Genomic DNA, 22401 nt, shown 5'->3' on the forward strand with positions numbered 1-22401 from the left:
AAAAATCAGTTTAATTCCATTATTTTCTAATTTATGTTGATCCAAGCCTCTCCACCATCATTCAGCTCAAGCTGCAATTTAATTTAGATTTTAAATTCCTTATTAAAATCCCCTCTAAGAAGCACCCTAAGACAAAATAAAGCACGTTCCTGCAGTTGGGTCCGCAATGTCAGGCCAGCTCACACACACGGGTGTGGGAGTGCAAACATCTGGACACCGCAGGGTTGTCCTCCAGACGGGGCAGCTGTTCTGAGTGAGGGCGGGAAGGTGGGGTGCGGGAAACATGGGCAGGGCGTGTGGGCGGGAGCCTCTTCATGCATATGCATCACTCACGTGTTGGGATGTGCACGTGTGGCTATTTTTAAAAAACAAGAGCCTACTTCATTATGACACTCAGCGAATGACTTGCATATTCTGCTCAGCTCAAAACATTCCATGACTTATTTGGGAATCTCTCGGGAAAAGTCCAGTTGTTTATCTCTTTCAGATGTGAGATCACCAACCTATAAACAGACCAAATCAATTTTCACTTCTGCCTTCATGCATTTTTGATTCCTTGCCTCTGGAGTCCATTAAGTATCTAAACTGTAAGGTATCATGGAAGGAAGGGGCTGGGAGGCCCACCAAGGCAGGGGTACTGGGTGGAGGGGAGCTGGTTTTCATGTCCTTGTCAAGTGGAGCCTGGAGCTTTAGTGCTGACGTGGCTAAGCATCTTCCTGCTCTGTCTTTTCCTGCTGTGTCGCATGCAGACCTCTGCCCCCTACCCCAGTATTGACACTTCAGGCAAACCACCGGGCAGAGGACAGCTGGCTCCAGTTTCCAGTGTTTGCATCCTGGTGGCCTCCCTCCAGCCCTCTAGGGTTGTGATTGTGGCGACGCCCCAACCCAGACTGGGTCAGGACACGCAGGAGGGGGTGGGGACTCCCCACGTGGCTGTCCTGCAGGCTTAGCGCTTCTCAGGTTGTACACTTGCATCCCTCTCCTGGGCCTGCCCACTCCAGGGTCAGGGATCCATGTCCACAGGCCTAACACGTGGGCTTATTCAGCAGTCACGTCACTCTGGACCCGCTGCAGCCCTGGGAGGGGTCTGTCCAGTCTTTGTCCGGCCCGTGATCCCCTTCCGACTGTCCCGGATTAAAGCCAGATCCTTGCTGAACACACTGCAACCTGGAGCTCGGCGCTCGCTCCAGACCCCACGGCCGCCGGAGGTGATGAGCCCAGATCCTCACCCGGCAGTGCCGCGAGTCACAGTCGAGGGGGCTCTGCCCGGCCAGACCCCAGAACAGCCTGGGCCTCCACAGGGCCAGTCCCGGACAGGGGACGCCAGGAGGGCCCGACGGGGGCTTCTGTGTGTCCGTCTGCTGTTGTCTCCCCAAGATGTACAGACAGGATTTAATCCTGCCATCACATGTCACCCACTTGGGCAGGTTTTTGTTTAAACTTTGGTGAACAGGGACCTCAGGTGCCTGACACCCGGGGTGGAGGGACACGGCTGGTGCTCACCGAGAGGAATCAGAGGAGCAGAAACCCTGGAAAACCCTTTATTTCAAGTGGAACACATGAGGTTCAGCTTATTCCGTGAATAGTGCATATGCCACAGGAACGGCTGCGGGCCTGGGACACAGCATCCCGTGCACAGCTCAGCCAGCATCCTGCGAGCCTGCGGGGACGGGCCGTGAGAGGGTGCATCTGGGGCTCCAGCCCGACTGACACCTCTGGGCTGCAAATGGCTCAGGGCAGCGATACATCCACTGGGCTCAGAACACAGCTGCTACGCGAGCACGCAGCACCACACAGACATCACTCACTCACAGACACAGATATCTCACAGCAGCTCACGCTCACGTTTAGACCGCTTCGAGAAGCCAGGGCACACGGGCCACAAAGAGGCATTTCCTCCAGCCCCTCTTTCCAGTCTCAGCGCCAACCCGCCAGCTAACCCTGAGCCACCCGAGGACCCAAGGAAGCAGCTTCTGGATGACGTCACAGTCTACACCCACGGAGGAGACGCCTGGCCCACCAGCCCAGGGGGCTCCCGCTGGGGGCAGTGGGACAAAACAAGACTCCTGTCACCGGACGTGTGTCACAGCCGCCCCAGCCCTGCGATGGGACGGTGGGGACAGCGGCTGTGCCACCCTGGCCTCAGCCTGTGCCCCTTACCCTGTCTGGTCACTGGCCACCGGGAAACAAGTCCTGGGCCGTGTTCCAGCACGTCCAGGGGCCGGTCTGTGAGGTCACGGGGAGGAGGGTCTCAGCCTGTGCCATGACCCCCTCCCCGCACACTGGGGGTCCCAAAGGGGCCTGTTCTCGCAGAGACAGTGCTTCTACGGGGATGGCTGGCAGCTGGGCTGCTACAAGGCGGGGCTCTTCTGTCGGCTCAGGGAGTCGATGTAATGAAAAGTGGCCCCCAGAGCCCAGCTGGTCTCCACGTTGTCAATCTTCCGGGTCAACTTGAAAAGACAAGGGGCGGGGGGGTGGAAGGGAGCACGTGCGTGTGAAAGGCGGGCATGTGCTCGCGACGGGTGGGGGCTGGGGGCACCGGGGGAGTCCCCACCTTCAGCACTTTGTCCCCCGGGAAGCCGAGTCCGTGGAGCAGCGAGCTGACGTAGGTGAGATCCAGGCACAGGAAGGGGCTGCGCGGCAGCTGGGTCTCCGCCGTCCGGCACACTGAGGGGAAAAGGGCTCCTGGGTGGGGGAACGTGGAGGGGGGGCAGTGGACCCTGTGGTGCAGGGGTCCCTGGCAATTGTGAATCTGCTGGGACGCTTTGGGGAGTTGAGGTCACCTGAGTCACAGAGAAAGAGTCAGAAAAAGTGAAGTCAAGGGAGTCTGTTCCTCACAACACTGGGACTAGAAACGCCTGCCTCCACTGCCCAGGCCACACAGGGCGCGGTGGGCCTGCGGTCTGAGCTAGCTCAGCGGCCCCTACACACTCTCACAACCCCGAAGGCTCGTCCGGTCGACAGTCAAGGGCCGACCAGGAGCTCTGGGGCCAGCGTCTGCCTCATGCCTGGGCCAGCGTCCTGCCTCCAGGCCACTCACCGTACTTGGCCGCAGTCTCAAAGTCTCCGACCACAAGGCTGCCTCCCTTCTCTGCATCTGTGGAGGAAACGGGGCACCCAGTCTGCACCAGCACCGTGGAGGCGAGACAGCACTGAGGTCCCTGGGCCTGCGCCTGGGGTACCCTGGGGGTGGGGGGTCAGATGCAGGTGGCCGCACGTCTGGGCATCGGCGTGCAGACGACGGTGCCCTGGCTCCAGCTACAGGGAACCTGCAGACCAGGCGGCCGAGGGGTAGCTGCTGGGGTGCCCCAGAGGGAGGGGCCTGGGCCTAGGTGAGGGGTGAGAGGTCACCTTCCACCTGGACCGGCTGGCTGCCATTCACACTGGGTCCGAGAGTGTAGCCCAGTGGGGCCCAGCGAGCCGGAACCTGACAGCTTCGGTCTCTCCAGGGCGGCTTTCTGTGGACATTAACGTTCTCACCCTTGCCACGGGCAACACGTTCTAATATCCTCAATCTATTTCATCAAAACACATGTCGGGTCACGACCCACTGAAGTGACCTCACAACCCTCTGGAGGGTTTCCAGTTGGTCTGACCAGCACCGGTCCCAGACTCACGATACCGTCTTCTGTCCTGACGGCATCGCGGGCTGGGGAGGGGTCAGGGTGGTACCCCCAGGCTCCTGAGGGCGATCTGAGGGGTGGGCTGAGTCCTCCTGCTGGCCTGGGTGCCAGTGGCTGACGGTTTGAGAATCACACGGCGAAAGGAGAATAAACCGACAGCGAGGAAGCCTCCCTGCACTGAGCGGCTCAGAGAACTGACTTATTTATAAAAAGGGGGCCTATTACTCTCTACTCAGTGACACGTCCCCCGCCCTCCATTTCTATCACCCTGATGTGACTGACGGGCCCTCCACCCGGGGACCCACACCCAAGTCCCTGCACAGCCCAACTGAGCCCCACCCTTACCTATGAGGCCCACATTTGCGGCAAGGTCATAATAGTAGGAAAAGGCATAAAAATCCACGTCCTTCACTTCCTCCGTCCTGTGCACTTTGTTTCGGAGGATCTCGGACACTCGGCGGGCGCACAGCTGGTAGAGGCTCCCCGCTGGAGCGAAGGGAGAGCAGACTCAGCGGTCAGTGGGCTCTGGGCGCCTGACCACATAGCCCAGGGTGACTGCGACCTGGGGGTGCTCACCAGCAACTTTTCAGGGGCCACGTGCTGCGGCCAGCTCAAGGGGAGAAACTGTGAGCATGAAAGGTGGCCCGAGAGAGTGTGGCCCGACCCTGAAGGTCACGCGCCTCCAGCTGGGCGCCTGCAGCTGCCGTGACGCAGCCCAGTGGGTCCACCCCACGCTCACCCTGCCAGCCCTGTGCTGAGCTGGAATGTGCACTGTCCCACCCCATCTCACCAGCCGCCTGGGTGGGGCCTGCACCTCCCTGCTGTCACAGATGAGGAAGCTGGGGCCTACAGGCAGCATGCCAAGCTCACAGGGCTGGTCACTGACTCCTTGCTCAGAAGGAGAGCGACAACACAAGACTGAGTCAGTGGACATGGATGCCCACAGCCCACACCTGGACCCAGGTCTGAGCTTGCCCCAGCCCTGCTCCACGTCTGACGGCAGCTCCATTTAGCTCTCCCAGGGCCCTGGGAGCTGCGCCCTTGCACTTGGGACCTCATCTCCCTGCACTCTCCCTCGTCTGACCCGTCACACCACCTCTTCCATGTTCCTTAAACATAGCAGCTGCCTCTGGTCCTTTGCATGTGCTGCTCCCTCGGCTTGGCACTCACTTCCCATTTCTTCATGTCTTGTCTCAGGTATCAACCCATAAGGCCTTCCCTGGTCGTCTTTAGACCGCGATCCCCCCTGGTACCCACAGCCCCCTTCCGTTTATCACTGGATAGTAAGGAACGTGCATTTGTTCTCTACCCTGGGTTCCTGGCACAGAGGTTGTAAAGCCTTGTAAGACCCTGAGTGGTGAGAGTGAGAGAGACGTTCTGTGATTCATAATAAGCCCCTTTCAGTCCACCTGGGTTGTGCTAACGAGGTGACTCCGGGTGGGTCCTGATGGCTTCAGGATGGGAGCTGGTGATTAGAGGGCTGAAACCTTCAGCCCCACCCCCAAGGGAGTGGGCAGGGGGCTGGGGATTGAGTCAGTCACCAGCAGCCACTGAGTTCATCAGTCCCTCTGCCATGAGCCTTGTAGAAACCCTACACAATGGGGCTCAGAGAGCTTCCGGGTTGGAGACACATGGAGGTGCTGCTCCCAGGGAGAGGATGCTCCCAAGGAGAGGGGGTTGCTCCCGGGAAGGGGGCTCCCGGGAAGAGGGGGGCTCCCGGGGAGAGGGGGGCTCCGGGCGCCCTCCTGACACGCCTGCCCTGTGCCTCTCTCCCATTTCACTGTTGCTCAGCTGTGTCCTTGATAAGAAACCAGTGATAGGAACATGTTCCCTGAGTTCTGTGAGTGCTTCCAGCAAATTATCAAATTTGAGGAGGAGGCCGTGGGAACCCCTGATTTGTCGCCGGTCGGTCGGAAGAATGGGAGGCCCAGCACTTGCAAAGGTCGGGGAGGGCCTCATCTGATGGGGGCTGCACTGACTCCGGAAGTCAGTGTCGGAACGAAGTGAATCGCAGGACACCCGCCGCTGCCAGAGAACTGGCCGCTGTGGGAAAACCCCCACACGTTTGGCGTCAGAAGTGCTGTGAGTAGCGACAGCCCTGTCACCAGAGGCAAACCTCACGCCCACGGACCCAGCTTGGACACAACGTTTCAGCATCTCTTTTAGAAGAAACTCAGAGCACAGAGCCACGGGACCCTGTGGGTGAGACAGGCCTGGGGCTCTGTGGCCTCTCCCGCCCTCGCCGGAGCACAGGCGGCGCGTGTGGGAGGAGAAGCCATTTCCCACAGAGCTGCCAGGCCCGCAGCCACACCTGGCTGTCTGCTCGAAGCCGAGGGACGTCCAGATCCTCCCTCACTGGAGGCTTGCTGGGAAATCGGGTCCCTGGAAGAGCGGCGGACAAGGGAGCCCTGTGCAGGGACCCCGCAGGAGCTGGGGATTCCAGAACCATAGCCGGCTTGCGGGCAAGTACACACTTCTGCTTCTCTGAGGTGTCCGGAGGGAAGGGGCTGCCGTCGACCCTCACGAGCCACCCACGGAGGATAAACGTGCCGTACCTGCCTCCTGTCCTGACACCCTGTACGTTACTTCAGCGTGCTCCCACTCTCCTCGAAAACCGGGAGACAAACAAGGGCTGACCAACTCTGCTCCATCCTCAGCTGAAACAGAAAGAGACAGAGTCGGATAAAGAGCACTGACCGTGGTGGGGTGAGGGCAGGCCTGGAGCTGAGACGGGGCCCGCTGAGGGGAGGCCGACAGCACCGAGGGCCTCGGAGGGTCAAGGGAACACGCTTCCTTTTTGCCGCGGGATGGACTTGCGGAAGCGTCCCGAGTCAGCTTCGGGAGGCGGAAGCCCAGCAGAGCCACTCCCAGCTCACGGCCACAGAGGGGCTTCGGGGTTCCAGGCGACGCTCATGACGACCCCAGTGGCTCCCCGTGGGGCAGCCTCCAGGGCCCCAGGACGCCAGCCCTCGGGGACACGCCTCCTGGCGTCCTGCCGAGTGGGTCCCTGTGCCTGCCTGATTCTGGCCTGGGCCCGCCTGCACCAGCGGAACGTGCAGGACACAAGGCCGTGGGACTTCAGGAGGCTTTCCTTCCTCTGAGCCGCCAGGGAGAAGTGCAGGCTGCTCTGCGGGGTAGAGGCCAGACACGCGCCCAAAATGCCACCTCACAGGACCCTAGGGACCCCAGCAAAGGGACCGCCGAGTGGATGCCTGTGCAATCCTGAGATAAGACGACTGCTGTTTGCAGCTACTCAGGGCGGTGGGTGGTCTGCTGAGTGACAACGACTCACACGGCGGGAGACCCCTCCCTAGGGCAGCGAGGGGTCTGCACCCCTTCTGGCGGCTGTCACAGCCCCACGTGAAGACACACGGCTCCCCGCCGCTCTGCCGGGTTGGGGTGCAGGAGGGACAGGACCCTGAGGCCGGCACAGACGGGCAGGTGGGTGCCTGCCGTCCTCCACTGGCTAACAAGTGTTTTCTGGCCCAGAGTGTGGTCGTGGGTGTTTCTGAGACGTGGACGCGTTTTTGGTTTGCAAAAAAGGGGCCACTGTTACGAGGTTAAACAGCAGGATGTGCGTGGAAAACAATTCCAGTGGAACATTCCCGCTCTGTCAGAACAGCCAGGCCCTGGAAGAGGCAGCGGAAGTGCTGGGCCGGGGGTGCGCGTGGCCGAGAACACGCTTGGGCTTGCGCACGTCTGACCGAGGCCTTCGAGGGGACAGGCCGAGGCGGCCTCAGAGCAGGGCCCCCGCTCGCCTCGGGCATGTGGTCCCCTGAATGTCCCAGGGGCTCGAGCGCCCGCCAGCAACGCCTGGCTTGTCCCAAGCCAAGCACGTCAGGGCAGGATGGCGCAAAGAGGGCCTGGGAACAGACACAGGCTTCGTCCCCAAATGCCACGTCTGGAGGAAGGCAGAGCCCGTTCCAAGTCCCCTCGAGAGCAGAAGAACACAGGGGACATTCTCAGGAGCCAGAACCTCCCCTGAAGCCCCCGTCGGAGCCCCCCCACCGTGCGCCCAGTGGTAAATCCTTACAAACAAGCCAACTCCGTTCACACCCAGTTCCTTGGGTTCCTAAGAACCCCCTGCAACTCGGTGATCCAGAAACCGCTTCACTAGCATCTTTCTTTAAAAGTAACTGAGAAGGTCTTCAGGGGCCCACCAACGAGGGCTGGGGGGGGACCCTCTGGGGATCCCGAGTCCTGCTGGCTGGGAGGGCTCTGAACCCCACTCACCAGGCTTTCCCTCCTCGCCGCCTAGAACCGCCAGCCGCGCCGACATCAAGCCGAGCCCCAGGTAGCTGCGGAGAGAGAACCCAGGTGAGCGGAGGCCTCCCTCAACTCCGCCTGCAGCACGTTCGCCAGCCTGGATCCAAAATGTGGGGGGAAGGAGGAAACCAGGGGCAAGGCAGCAGCTTCCTGCTTCTTGCAGGAGCTCCCTCAGTGGGGCTCAGGGCATCCAGCGCCTCAGCTCGACAGCGAAGGCTCTTACTTGGTAGGAGCTCGTCCAGGAGCTGTGGACACCAGCGAGGGCGACACACAGGTCCCCAGCTTTATGGTGTGGACGGGCCTCACGGAAAGAACCTATTAAAGGCGCCACGTGGCAAAAAAGACGGCCCAGAAACTTCCTGCACCATCTGTGGACTCTTCCCCACTTTCCCAAAAACCTTTTCCAAGGCAGAAGAGAATAAGTACAAAAGAAGAAATGTAATCTTACTACAGGTGAATTAAAAAAGGAAGAGGAGGATTAAGAAGAGGAAGAAAGAAGGAAGGAGGGAGGGAGGGAGAGGCTGCAGGGGGGTCCGCAGCAGGGATTTTGGGACCAAGTCTATGGCCCAGCACCCTGGTCGCTTCCCAGGCGGGAGGCGGAGGCTGGGGGAGGCCTGCAGTGCTAAGCTGAGCCACATGCCTGGACAGTGGACCTCTCCATGCTCAGTCCTGAAAACAAACCTGTAGGAGTAGAGCCTGTAGGTCCTATTAAACATCTGGAGGGACGTGAGGAAGCCGGGCGGGGAGGTCTGAAGGGTGCCCTGGGGAAGAACACAAGGGTTAAAGCACCTTTCCTGCTGGCCTTTATAAAAAATTGTCCCCCACTCCCTCAATTCATTTGAAAGAACAGGGATATTCACGGATGTATTCAATTAAATTAGCCTTTCATCAAATCACATGCTGTGAAACAGCTTGGAGCAAGCAGTGAAACACTTTGTCTTTCCTCTCCCCCCCCCCCCCCCCCCCCCGGCTGCACCAAGAGGCCTGTGGGATCCTAGTTCCCCGACCAGGGACTGAAGCCACACCCCTTCCAGTAGAAGCGTGGAGTCTTAACCACTGGACTGCCAGGGAAGTCCCGTGTCTTTCCTCCCTGTGAGTAACATTTACCCATTCTGGGAAATACGGCCCAACCAGAAGAGTTATGCATAAATTTAAGGCTATTCCATTAATGCTAAGTTTTATATTTATTTATTTATTTATTTGGCCATGCCACGCAGCATGCGGGATCTTAGTTCCCCAACCAGGCATCGAATCCATGCCCCCTGCACTGGAAGCGCAGAGTTTTAACCACTGGACCGCCAGGGGAGTCCCAAGGCTCTTCCATTAAAACTAAAAATAATAGTAATAATTTAAAAAGTGGCAGATGAGGAAAGTGCTTTTTAAAAACAGCACGCAGTCTCAACTGGAAACGTTTTCGTGTCGCTTAGAACAGCGGTCCCCAGCCTTTTTGGCACCAGGGACTGGTTTCGTGGAAGACAAGTTTCCCACGGACAGGGAGACGGTTCAGGCAGTAATGCGAGCGATGGGGGGCGGCAGATGAAGCTTCGCTTGCTGCCCGCCGCTCACTTCCTGCTGTGAAGCCCGGTCCTACCAGTCCGCAGCCTGGGGGTTGGGGACCCCTGCCTTAGAACATCCATCCTGAAAAGGCCTGAGGCTCTGTCCCATCTGAGTCAGACTCCGGCCCCTCCCTGGAAGCCCTTGCGGGGGGTTGGGGAAGAACCCACCCCACACCCTCTGCCCCAAGGTCTCCAGGTAGTATCTAGTTTATCACCCTGCTGAAGACCAGATTCCTATTTTCTTTTTTCCAGGCAGAGTTAAAATCAAACTAAGAAGCATTCGCTGCGGGTGATCTGACCCTCAGGAGAGAAGCTGAGTGCACAGACCTCCCCCGGGGCTGAGGCTCCCCCACGGGGCAGGTGGCCTTGGGGGCGGCAGCGGGTTACCTCGAATCTCGGGAGGAAGGTGATCTGGGTGGACCCTCCGCCCAGGTCCAGCATGCCCACGCTGCTCCTCCCGGGGGTCTTCAGACTGCCTGCAGCACCGAGAGTAAAATCCACACAGCAATGCCCGTTAGTAAACAGAACAGCAGAAAAGGGGAGGTTAGACGCCAGGCCCTTCCGTGGAAAGAGAACAAGACAGACAGAAGCTGTGGCCACTTGAAAATGTCCATGTGCATTTGGGGGGCGTGAAGGACAGCTGCCCCGGTGGTGGCTTTCATCTGAACGAAGGACAACCTGTGCTCCTGGGGCCTGGGCTCCTGATCTGTCACCTGACATGGCTCCCCATCCCCGGGGCGGCAACTCCTACAGGAAACTTCCTGCTTTCTCATCCATCTGTCAGACACACTGGTCTTGTCCATAATTACAACAAAGGGACAAAAATCCGCATCCTGAGAGTAATCTAAGAAAAATGACTGTTCCCTGTTCTACCTACAGCAGGACTTCAATTATAAGGTGATCAGCATTCGCGTCACGTCCAATATTGACTAGTGTGACTCAGGGCTTCTCTCAGGAATGAGGACGGTGGCCAGGGGACGCCGCCGTGGGAACAGAGGCAGAGCTGAGCCTTTGGAGAAGGACCCCCTGCATCTCCAGCATTTGCATCTGCAAGCTCGGTGGCTGCCCCACCCATCCCAACACCCGACTTCGGGTCAGCAACCCGAAGGGTTATTTTAGAGTGGAAATGAGGCCCCTGCTCTAAAGACCTGTGTCTGTGAACTGCTGGCTTTATGATGAAGGGAACCCACCTGTTAGGAAGTTCACGGTGATCCACGCGGAAACACCTGCAAGAGAGGGTCACAAACAGCATCTGAATCACCTGAGATGCTGTAAACAGCAATGGGAACTCATGACAGCTTTCCGATTTCAGGAGCACAGGGAGGCCACTTCCTCACTACTCTCAGCCTGCAGATCAGGTACAGACACGGGCATCACTCATAGAACCATCCAGCTGCTTCTGGCAGCCTGCTCTAGAGACACCACACTAAAAATCAGCATGCTCAGCCAACTGTCACATCTCTTGGTCACACTCTTTAGCAACTGCCTCTTTCTGGAAGAGGTGGGATGAGAAACAAATGTTCCCTTTCCCTCCACCCAAACAAACTCTGAAGGTCACGTTTAAAGTCAGGGGCTGGTAAGGAACCTTATGAAGTGACTCTCCCTTAGAATTAATGCAACAGCAACATTCTAACGCATCAGCAACTGGGGATTCTCTCTAAATGTTCTTAAAACAGAAAAGGTGGGATTTCCCTGGTGGCGCAGTGGTGAAGAATCCGCCTGCCAATGCAGGGGACACAGGTTCGAGCCCTGGTCCGGGAAGATTCCACATGCTGTGGAGTAACTAAGCCCGTGCGCCACAACTACTGAGCCTGCACTATAGAGCCCGTGAGCCACAACTACTGAGCCTGCACTATAGAGCCCGTGCGCCACAACTACTGAGCCTGCACTATAGAGCCCGTGAGCCACAACTACTGAGCCTGCACTATAGAGCCCGTGCGCCACAACTACTGAGCCTGCACTATAGAGCCCGTGCGCCACAACTACTGAGCCTGCACTATAGAGCCCGTGTGCCAAAACTACTGAGCCTGTGCTCTAGAGCCCGTGAGCCACTACTACTGAGCCTGCACACCACAACTGCTGAAGCCTGTGCGCCTAGAGCCCATGCTCCACAAGAGAAGCCACTGCAGTGAGAAGCCCGCGCACTGCAACGAAGAGTAGCCCCCGCTCACTGCAACTAGAGAAAGCCCACACGCAGCAAAGAAGACCCAACACAGCCAAATGAATTAATTAATTAAAAAATAAATCAGAAAAGATGATTTGTTTTCAGAAATGTGATATATGCCAGGCTTGGAGCCAGTCACGAGGAGAATGTCTCTATCACTGGCCCCAAGAATACAGTGCTCTGAGATGGTCAGACTGCGGACTGGGGTGGGACCGGCACTTTGGTGTCTGTGCCTTCAACCAGGGAAGGCTCCCAGCGCAATGCTGACAGCAGCCCCGCATGCAGCCCGCCTCGAGGGGCAGCCTCATGGCACATGGAGCTTCTGGCGACTACCTTCGTCCGTCCCGTTCATGATGGAAACACAGTCGTCCCCTACGAGGAACGGCGACGCCTCAAACACTTCTTTCACCTAAATGTAAAGAGAGACAAGCCTTTATCGTTTAGAATCTAAACTCACAGTCCCAATCACTGCCCTGCTTTAGGACAGGACACGAGGGGTGGGAAGCCCCACAAGGCAGATCCCAGCCCTGGGCCGCCACGTGGCCTGGTGGGCATGTTCCTGGGAGAGGACCTGGCACAGGGGAAGCGAAAGCGGTGAGCAACTGTGTTTGGCTTTATTTCCTTCTCCATTTTTTTTTTTTTTTTTTAGCAATTATTGATACATAGAAACTTCAGTACGTCTGCACTTGTGTCCCACAATCCAACTCGAGCATGTGAAGGTATTCAGTAGTTTTTATAAGGGACCTTGACAAACCTGCAACCATCTGTCATTTAGCAGCTAACAGGTTCAGAAACAGTGTGGAGGAGGACTACTTTGCTGAGAACACTTTCCCTGATTCCTGATGGTAAGAACCCTGCAAGCACATGTCAAAGACAGGCTCCAGAGCTGCCTGCAGGGAGGTGCAGGGCTTGCGCAGACACAAAGGGGCCTCCTCAGCAGTCACATCTGAACATCAGACCAAGAGCGGAGCCTGCACTTCCCACGAGGACGGCTGGCTTGAGCCGAAATGTCAAGAATTCAGGTCCCACGGCCTTAGACACTCGGCAAGTTCTTGGATGGAAGGAAGCCCTTCAAAAACACAATATATTTTTAACACCAACTTGTTCTTTTTATAAAACAGATTCATTCTAGAAAACATGAATAGCTTTAAACATCCTGAGAAAGAAAGCATCATTCAGCCACAACCCCTCCACCGAAGGCGACACTGCTAACATTTCGACATGCTTCCCTCCTTGGGGAGCTTCTCGGTGGCCTGTCTGCCTGCTTGGACGCGGGCTGATGTTCCATGTTTTCAGTTATCTCAAGTCACCTGCCCCGGGGTAACTGGATGAGCTCACCTTTTGCAGTAACTTCTGAGCCTTTTCTCCTGGTAACAGACGCAAACCAGCTGTGGCCTTGAGGACCAAGGGGGTGGCCTTCCAGAATTCAAAGGGTATGTCCTGTTTAGCAATGTCCAGTAACTCCTGAATTCCCGGGGTGCTCTGTGAACATGGTGGGTAGAGCAGGGTTTGCACTCAGCGTGCAGGGGTCACAGGTGCTCCCCACCCTTTTGGCTTTATTAATTTATAAACGTATTTTTTCTAATTTTCCAAATCAGCAGAGACAGCGACTCAAGTGGTGCAGGCAGGAGCGTGGGGCGGACCCTCGGCAGCGGAGCGGGCCAGGGTTCTACACGCCTGGCAGCCGGAACCCCGCCAGCCCTGCCACCAGCCCCGAGCAGCCTCAGACGAGCTGCGACGCCCCTGGACACCATGAGTGAATTCTGGGGTCCCTCACGGCACTAAAACCCATGAAGAGCTACACCGAGGAATCACTTCACCGGCCGGAATGCTGAGCTCTCCATGCTGGACCAGGGCCGGGGGGGGCGGGCTGGGCAGGGCGGGGGACGACTGCCGTGAAGCCTCACCAGGCGTGTGGAGGGTACGATGCTGGGGGGGGTTAGCAATGCCTGTGGGGGACACGTGTGCCTCTCACTCAGAAACCCCCCAAGAGTTCACCCAGGCGACGCCCTGGCATGTGAGGGGAACGAAGTGCACATGAGATGACACAGAGCAGCCTCTCCCAAACCGTGAGGAGCGAAGGGTGGCGGGGGTCACCTACAGGCCCTCCGGAGGGGCTGGCTCTCCAAGTGCAACGTGCACACGCATGGCAGGACAGAGCACTCTACTTCCTGACGGGGCACAGTCTCCAAGGCACACTGCTCAGCCCCGGGAGCAAAGCGCATACAGTGTGAACATGCTCCACTGTGTGTGTAAATAGAGGGGACGGGAACACAGAAGGACAGCGCGAAACCAGGGACACTGTCCTCCTGGAGGAAGTGGGAGGGGTCTGCTGGGAAGCTGTACCAGTCACCCCACATGAATGTGTGCTGCCTGCCTGAACGAGTAAGACTTAAAAAGCCCCATGAGGGGCTTCCCTGGGGGTGCAGTGGTTGGGAATCCGCCTGCCAAGGCAGGGGCCACGGGTTCAAGCCCTGATCCGGAAGGATCCCACATGCCGCAGAGCCACAACTACTGAGCCTGTGTTCTAGAGCCCGCACGCCACAACTACTGAGCCCACGCGTCACAACTACTGAAGCCCGTGTGCCTAGAGCCTGTGCTCTGCAACGAGAAGCCACCGCAACGAGAAGGCCACACACCGCAACGAAGAGTAGCCCCCTCTCTCTGCAACTAGAGAAAGCGTACGTGCAGCAATGAAGACCCAATGCAGCCAAAAATAAATAGATAGATAGATAAATAAATTTATAAAAATACATAAAAGCCCCATGAGTTTATTCCAAGATATATCATTTAATCAGGTTTAACCTCTAGAGTCACTCATTTCGATTTGTTTTCAATTTGTTTCTTAACCAAGTTACAGGAAAGCAAGGCCGTGACCTCACTGTCTGGGATCAGGATGCATCTGTGGCAAGAATGCTGCGTCAGCTTCTGATAAGACGTGCTGGGGCCAAAGGAACTGACAGCTGCATGAGGGGCTGCTTTCGGGAGCCCCCTGGAACACAGGTGCCCTGTGTTCGTGCAGCTCAGAAGTGTAAACGCCACCAACTTACCAAAGTCACCATTTGACGGTTCAGCTAAATTTCTTTTACACACTTATTTGGTTCTGTGGATTTTGCATAATACATTTTTTGACTTTAATTTTTTTAGTGAACATTTGTCATCTTCAATCAGAGAAACCGAAACAAAAAAAAGTTAAACTTTCAAATAATGCTTTTTCTAAGTTTGTAGCATCTGTGCTTTTAAATCACACCGTAACTTCTGGGCGGCATGCGGGCCAGCTGGGGGATATATGTGGTGTGTGTGTGTGGTGTATATGTATGTGTGTGCTGTGCATGTGTGGTGTGGTGTGTATGTGGCGTGGCTGTGTATATACGTGTGGCTGTGTGTGTGTGTATATGTGTGTGATGTATGTGGTGTATGTGTGTGCGCTCTGTATGTGGTGTGGTGTGTGTGGCTGTGTATGTGGTGTGGTTCTGCGTGTGGTGTGTATGTGTATACATGTGCAGTGTGTGTGGTGTGGTGTGTAGTGTATGTGGGGTGGTGGTGGGACCTCCCACGGGTGCCAGTGTCCTCCATAGACTGTCCTACGCAGTGAAATGTCCCAGGTCAGCACAGCAGAGACGCTGCTCTGGGAGGACGGCTCTGCATCTGAGAGAAAGAGAGTCACTTTAACAAATCGACAGAAGGCAAATTTGATGAGCAAAGAGAGACGAGAGAACACTGTTACCTTATCAACGTCATCAGCATAAGCAGAAAGACCTGGCTTCAGTGCTTTGAAGGTTTCATGGGTCAAGGTGGGAGTTTCTAAAGGAAAATCATGTTTTAGAACAGGTACAAGTGTGAATACAAACACAGGTACGTGAATCTATACAACTACGAGGAGCCACACGTTCCAGGCAGACTTCTGAAAACAGACCTGCATTGTTTCTCATCTAAACTCTGCCTCTTTAGTTTGGCTACACAATGAATATTATACTTAATGTTTTGGGCAGAACTTTTCCTATTTAAAAAAAAAAATCAACTTTATTGAGGTATAATTTAAATACCAAAAACTACCCATTTAAAATGTTAAATTTTAACAGAGTTAATTCTTGCTGATTCAACAAATAGAGAAGCAGGGAATTCCCTGGTGGTCCTACGGTTAGGACTCTGTTCTTCCACTCAAGCAGGCGTGGTTTGATTCCTGGTTGGGAATTAAGATCCTGCACGCAGCCGCGTGGCCAAAGAACAAACAAACAAAAAAACAGAAAAAAACCCAACGGAGGAGCAGGGCAAATGATTCCAAACTGCAAATGTGAAAATCATTTTCTTAATTCTAGATAGGATGCATTATACATTCTAATACATTCTATTCTATACATTCTATTCTATTCTATTTTTTTAAAAAAGAATATTTCAGCCTTCTTTTTAAAAATTGAGTGTTTTAGATTATTAGGGGCCTGGACTTATGTGCTTACAGCAAGGGAGAGCATTCCCAGGCACACCGAGGCCAAGGGGTGCTGTCCGAATGCAGACACATAGACCAAGGAGGAAAAATCAGCAACAAACTTGCTGTAAGGAGGTCTCTCCAAAGAAAACACGCCGGCTCATGGCTACTGAAGGATTACATGCCAACACACGTTGCCTTAAACTTAGCTTCAAAACCAATTTTGGAGGTAGGTTAAGTCCAGCATATAAATACTTAATCATTATAACAAGTTTAAAAATAGAGCAGATGAAAAGTAGATAAACGTGCCATGAGAGGTTTGAAGAGACCTACTAAAGGCATCTGGAACACCAGTTCAGTTAAACGCCCAGAAGGGTCAGCACCGAAGCAGAGGGGAGGGACCCCAGCTGTGAACACCGACCCATAAGGAGTGGAGGGGGGACTGGGTGGCGCTGGGGGTCTCCCCAGGGGAGAAGCCCGCTGGTGAAGATGCCCAAACTCCACCCTCACTCCTCCTCAGCACCTCCCTGGGAAGCCAGGCCCACAGGCTCTGGTCCCAGCTTTACTCTCACTGAGGCCACTGCCATCTGTCACCCTTGTTGCCCGGCCCCACTGGGCCGTTCCGTGTTGGCCTGGGCTCCAGGTCTTTGCTCATGTACCTGACTTTCCTGGACTCCCCGCTCCCAGTGGTCTGAACCTGGGGCTACTTCCTTCCTTAAACTCACCCCTGGCCTAAGTCATGGTCCTAGCCACCCAACCTGCCTGGGACGCTGGGAGGGGACAGGCCACCCCAATGCCTTCTGGGATCTCAGCTGCCCCTAGGTGGTCACCAGATGCCAGTGCGAATGAGGACATCTGGGACTCCTGGGCAATGGCACTGGCGACAGGCTCCCCGGGGAGTCCCAGGCCGGGGGTCCAGCCCACCCTGAGGGCCCACGCTTTGCTGTGTGACGGAGGACAGGGGAGTGCGGCCAGGGCTCACTAGCTGGTACCTCCAGGCTGCCGGCTGAACTGGAAGACGTGCACTCGGGTGCCAGTGCTTCCCGCGTCGAACATGATGCCGTAGAAGACCTCAGGCCCGCGGGCAGCTGTCCCCGGGGGACCGTGGGACTGCTGGCCCCTCCGGGCCCCCGTGGCCACCTCAGGGATGCCGAGGAAGGCCTGGGTGGCGGAGGCCCAGTGCCACTTGATGTAGGCGACGTAGATGAACAGGCACACGAACAGCCCCAGCGGGTACGCCACCTTCGTCACCCTCAGGTTCCCATTGTTTGGTACTTTTCTCATTTCCTTGTCTGCTGAGGACTGTGCCACAGCGGCTGGTGGAATGGGAGGAGAGGCAGGAAAAACCCGTTAGGCTGCGAGGTTCTAGGGCAAGTCAGAAATCCCTGCGCTCAGGCACAAAAAGTTCCTTCAACCAGAACTTTGTCCACAGGTCTGCATTTTTCCTGTGAGTCAGAAGTTTCATTTGATCCTCAGAATGATTCTGGAAGGTGGATCCCCATTTTGCAGAAGAGGAACTGAGGTTCATAGAGACTAGACAACCCGTCCAAGGCTGTCGGTCCTGCAGGTGCTGACCTGGGCCATAGCCCCACAGCCTGAGCATACCCTCTAGGTGCTGGTCCAGGCAAACGGCTCTAAACTCGCTGCTATTGCAGCTCTATTTACAATAGCCCGGAGATGGAAACAATCTAAGTGCCCATCATCGGATGAATGGATAAAGAAGATGTGGCACATATATACAATGGAATATTACTCAGCCTTAAAAAGAAACGAAATTGAGCTATTTGTAATGAGGTGGATAGACCTAGAGTCTGTCATACAGAGTGAAGTAAGTCAGAAAGAGAAAGACAAATACCGTATGCTAACACATATATATGGAATTTAAGAAAAAAAAATGTCATGAAGAACCTAGGGGTAAGACAGGAATAAAGACGCAGACCTACTGGAGAACGGACTTGAGGATATGGGGAGGGGGAAGGGTGAGCTGTGACAGGGCGAGAGAGAGGCATGGACATATACACACTAACAAACGTAGTAAGGTAGATAGCTAGTGGAAAGCAGCCGCATGGCACAGGGATATCTGCTCGGTGCTTTGTGACCGCCTGGAGGGGTGGGATAGGGAGGGTGGGGGGAGGGAGACGCAAGAGGGAAGACATATGGGAACATATGTATATGTATGACTGATTCACTTTGTTATAAAGCAGAAACTAACACACCATTGTAAAGCAATTATACCCCAATAAAGATGTAAAAAAAAAAAAAAAAAGCCACGTGGGCGTGGTGTCCCCAGACCTTTCAAGGTAACAGAGATGTATATGCAGTCCATTCTCTCCACTCTCCCTTTTTCTCCCCTGTTGGTAACTTATATTTAAAGGTTTAAGATCCTGTCCCTTGGGGACTGCAGAGCCACAGACAGATCAGGGAAACGGCTCATTCTCCTGGGAGTTTCACAACAGATACCTCTTGTCATTCATATACATGTTCCTGCCGAGAGGGAAATGATGCCCATGTGCTTTCAAAGCCCAGAGCAAAGGAAATCCACTCAGCGCCCCTATGTTTGGTTCAATGCACCCCAAAATGGAGGCACTTGCTCAGCGGAGGCACTGGGCGGGAACCCGAGACTTCAGAGGACGAGAAGCGAGGTGCCTGGCTCTCGGGGCTCCCCCTACCCTTGGGGACGTCCACCATCTGTCCACCCTGGCTGTCAACGTGGGAGGTGGAGTGGACGTCCCAGCGGGAGGGAGACAGGCACGTGCCGGGTGGGAAGCAGGGCGAGTGTCTGTGGACCAGAGCCCTGGGGGTGTGTGGGCCGTGCTCAGGACACAGGGATGGTGGCGGGGGAGGAGGGCTGGAGGACAGCGTAAAGGCCCTCACAGGGGAGGGAGAGCGGGGGCCGGGCCTAGAAGCGTAGGGGGCAGCCTGTGGTGGCCTCACGCCAACCCCAGGCTGTCTGGGGGTAGGAGAGACGGAACAGTGGCCCTTGCGGGGAATCCAGCCCTACAGTCACACCTGGATGCCTGCGGCCCCTGGAGCACTGTCCAAACCTTGGGCCAGCCCTGTGCCCCTGCCAGGGGAGAGGCCCTCCCAGAGGCTCACCATCCAAGCTCGGACGGGGCGGGGGGACAAGACAATGCACCCCTCCCTGAGCACAAGGGGCCTCAGGGAAGGCTCTCTCAGCAGCTCCCTCCCCAAGACTCGCCCTCCCCAGCCCCAGCTCAGGCCTCACTTCACTCTCAGAATAACATCGTACCGCTGCCCAGGCCTGGCCCCCATCGGCCTCTGTGCTTAGTCTCTACCTCTCTTGGCCCTGCTCAGGTGGGCCGACCTGGTCCTCATCCCTAAGCCTCAGCTGACAAGCTGTCATCCCCACCTTCCCTGACCACCTCCACCCACTATGTGCTCCGTGACTCCCTGCCCCCTCCTGACCAAGCACCACCATTGTCTGTGATGATGATGAGTCTGTGCTGCTACAGCAGTCTGGAACACAGGCCTTTATCTAGGACAGCCTTAAATATTCTGTTGTTTTTTTTTTTAAGCATCCTATTTCTTTGGTCCTTTATCCACACCCCTGCAAAACCTACCCAAAATGCTATGCTCACTGCCGCTCTGAAACCTGCAGTCGGAGGCTCCTCCTTTGTGTTCCTTGGTGCTCTCCACTCTCATTCCCTGAGTAAGCTGCATGTGGAGTTGTTCATCTGTGTCTCCCTTCCCTCTGGTGAGATGGTGCCTCTCTGGAAGCAGGGACCAGCCCAGTCATCCTGATCTCCCACCCATGACACAAGGCCAGAGCCCAGCAGCTGCTCAGCCATCGCTTGCTGGTGAAGAAAGCGAGCTGATGACACAGCAATTCACCAAGAGGCACGGATGATGCTTCAGGACCCATGTGATGGCCGTGTGGGATGGGGCAGGAGACAGCAGTGACCAGGTTTTCTACACGTCGAGTTTGAAATGACAGCGGGACATCAGTCAGAAACAGAACTGAGCCTTGTGACAGGTTTGGGGTTGGTGCTTGAGGAAGCCATCCCCAGGCAGCCAGCTCTCACCCGGCAACAGGCCCTGTCAGAGGTCTCCTTTGGTTAGGTTAGAGTAACCCAAAGTTTCCCACTGCTAAGTGATCATTTAACAAAAAAGTATTTCTAGGGAAAGTTCTAAAGCTACTATTTCCAAGGATGATTAGTGAGGACACAAAAACAATACTAACATCTTACAACTCTGAAAGCGTTTTATAAAACCCTTTTACGTAGTCCAATTTTATCATGTCCTATGTTAGTCTAAGAAGCATAACATAGATGATCAGACTAACAGGTAGTATATTAAATTTCGAGGCAAAGGTTGCTCTTCATTAAATTTGTCTACCCATTTAAAAAATACCCCTTTAAATATGCTAGACCCTGTTAGCAGAGGCCCACAGGCTGGCACTTATATACCACACGACATATGACGACTTACTTCCATACAACAGGACCAAGGCCCGGGAATGTCTGTAAACGGTCTTGCCCGGGATCACAGAGCTGGCACGCGGCAAGGCAGAGGAGTTTCTGGCTTCCGTCTCCAAATCACATGTGCTTCATCACTTCACTTTCCCTATTCATATAAGACTACTTCAGACGACCGAAAAACACTCATGTGAAATTACATACACATAATCATTCAAGTTACACACCAAGTTCAGGGTGACATAAACAGAGGCCAAACAGAACATAACCCTGAGGGGGCACAGAGCCAGGGACAGCCTGGCCCACAATCACCTCCAGGGCCCTGAGGCCCGAGCCTAAAAGCCAGTTTCATTCCATGGGGTAAGGTGCTTGTCCAGAGCTAAGGAGGGGCAGATCACATTTCTGTGACACCACTAACACCACAGTGGCCCTCTCCAGAGGATCACCAAGGAAAACAATTTTAGATGAGTTTTGTTCTTTAAAGGAGAGTCTAGAACAAAGCTGTAAGGAAAGGTAAGCCTGGAGGGAATGAGGAGTAGGCTGGGGGGTGGGGCAGGATGTAGGTGCACAAAGGCAAACAGAGGTTTGGCTGAGCTAACCTTGCTCTCAGCGGGCTCCTGGGGCGGGGGTGCCTCCCTCTGTCAGGGGGAGACGGGGTCAGAGAGGAGAATCTCGGTGTGGGGCTGTGGCAGTGATGTCCAGACGGGCCCCGCCCCATCCCCCTCCCCCGACTAGCTTTCTAGGAGCTGGGGACGGCAGCTCGGCTCTCAAAATACAAGTTCTATCCCAAGGTTAAAATACCCAAAAACGGCCGTGCGTGCAAATGACTGCCGCACATGCTTAAAACCTATACAAAATTAAAGCACATGAACAAATACTAAGTCTCCTGGTAGGTTTAAACGGGCTTTTCTCCCCTGCCTGTCCTGCCCCTATCGGATCTCCTGAGCCCGGCACAGAGCTGGGAGCGGGTCAGCAGACCCTGGATGAATGAATGAAGACAGCAGTGCTACAGGCTCCCTGGGGGTGGAGACTCCGACTGTCTTGCCCACCCGGTGCCAAAACACCGACCGCGCCCCTCACTGGTCAGCGGAGTCCTGGCTGCCAGTGACCCTGAGGCCGCCTCCAGGCGCTGCCGCTTAAGACCGGGTAGTTGCCAGGCGCTGGGTCTGAGCCCCGGAGGCCCCCGGCCCTGCTCCGCCCCGGCCCTTCTCCAGGGCGCAGCGCACAGTGCCCGAGGGGGCCCACGTGCATAGATATCCCGGGCCCGGCGGAACCCGCCGCTTACCCTGCAGGGCCCTGTGCCCCACCCACGGAGCGAGGTGCCAGTCCCGGGGGAGTGCGCGGGCCGCGGAGATGGCTTCCCCGCGCTCCCGCCCCACCGGCTTCAGCGTGGCCTCCACCCGCGGGCTGCGGGAGGAGGATCTGGAGGCGGGGCCCCGCCCACGTGCACCGCGCGTCAGCCCAGTGCGCAGGCGCGGTGGTGCGTCCCACTGCACAGGCGCCGTGACTCTTCCCGCCCGGCTCGGGTGGCGGGTCCCCCTAGCCTAGAGCCTGGCCGGTGTTGTGGGGGAAGCGGGGTCTCGGCCTTGTGGCCCCCGCTCCTGGCCCCGCTTATAGGGTCCCCCGCGGCACGGCGGAGAGGGCCATCGTCGTCCCTGGCCGAGGAGTCAGTCCTGCAGCCTCACAACCTTGACCAGCTGTGGAAATTGTGGTTTTCCTTGGGCTCTCCCCCCGCCCCGCCCACCTAAAGGCTTTCTTTTCCCTTAAGGTAACGCACGATAGAAAATGCCACCACAACAGGACAGGCAGTGCCACCAAGCCCCTCCTGTTCCTGACCCCATTTTCTCGTCTCTTCCCAGAGGCCGCCAAGTTCGCCGGCTCCTGCCTGGGTCGGTCGTCCATGCAGCCCCGTTTACTCAGGGTCCTGCTG

The 22401-nt window shown here is 56.0% G+C and overlaps 1 protein-coding gene across 4 annotated transcripts; it reads right to left on the minus strand.

Moving 5' to 3' along the window:
• Window positions 1-1533: 1533 nt before the first annotated feature.
• ENTPD6 (ectonucleoside triphosphate diphosphohydrolase 6) lies at window positions 1534-21876 on the minus strand. 4 transcript variants are annotated; one of them, XM_060031271.1, is made up of 15 exons: window positions 21757-21876; window positions 20485-20619; window positions 17028-17351; window positions 15337-15413; window positions 12948-13091; window positions 11943-12018; window positions 10636-10671; window positions 9833-9921; window positions 8571-8650; window positions 7857-7921; window positions 6179-6280; window positions 3969-4109; window positions 3041-3097; window positions 2555-2667; window positions 1534-2450 (listed from the first exon to the last, which is right to left on the minus strand). In XM_060031271.1, exons 3-15 carry the CDS (start codon window positions 17317-17319, stop codon window positions 2352-2354), a joined length of 1371 nt encoding a protein of 456 aa, XP_059887254.1. In that variant the 5' UTR covers window positions 17320-17351; window positions 20485-20619; window positions 21757-21876; the 3' UTR covers window positions 1534-2351. The 4 variants fall into 4 exon arrangements, with proteins under 4 accessions (XP_059887254.1, XP_059887251.1, XP_059887253.1 ...); XM_060031268.1 differs by having other exon boundaries at window positions 2555-2783; XM_060031270.1 differs by having other exon boundaries at window positions 2447-2667.
• Between the last annotated feature and the right edge of the window lie 525 nt (window positions 21877-22401).

The sequence above is a fragment of the Delphinus delphis genome, chromosome 15 (assembly GCF_949987515.2).
Source record: "Delphinus delphis chromosome 15, mDelDel1.2, whole genome shotgun sequence".
In the NCBI taxonomy this organism is placed as follows: domain Eukaryota; kingdom Metazoa; phylum Chordata; class Mammalia; order Artiodactyla; family Delphinidae; genus Delphinus; species Delphinus delphis.

Excerpts from the sequence above, each read along its gene's own strand:
- ENTPD6 (XM_060031268.1), bottom strand. The coding sequence starts at position 17,319 with ATGAGAAAAGTACCAAACAATGGGAACCTGAGGGTGACGAAGGTGGCG. Across the intron at positions 8,651-9,832 it reads CCTTCCTCCCGAGATTCGAG|GGCACCCTTCAGACCTCCCC; the intron begins GTAACCCGCTGC and ends GTTCTTCCCCAG. Across the intron at positions 6,281-7,856 it reads CGGCGAGGAGGGAAAGCCTG|CTGAGGATGGAGCAGAGTTG; the intron begins GTGAGTGGGGTT and ends TTTCTGTTTCAG.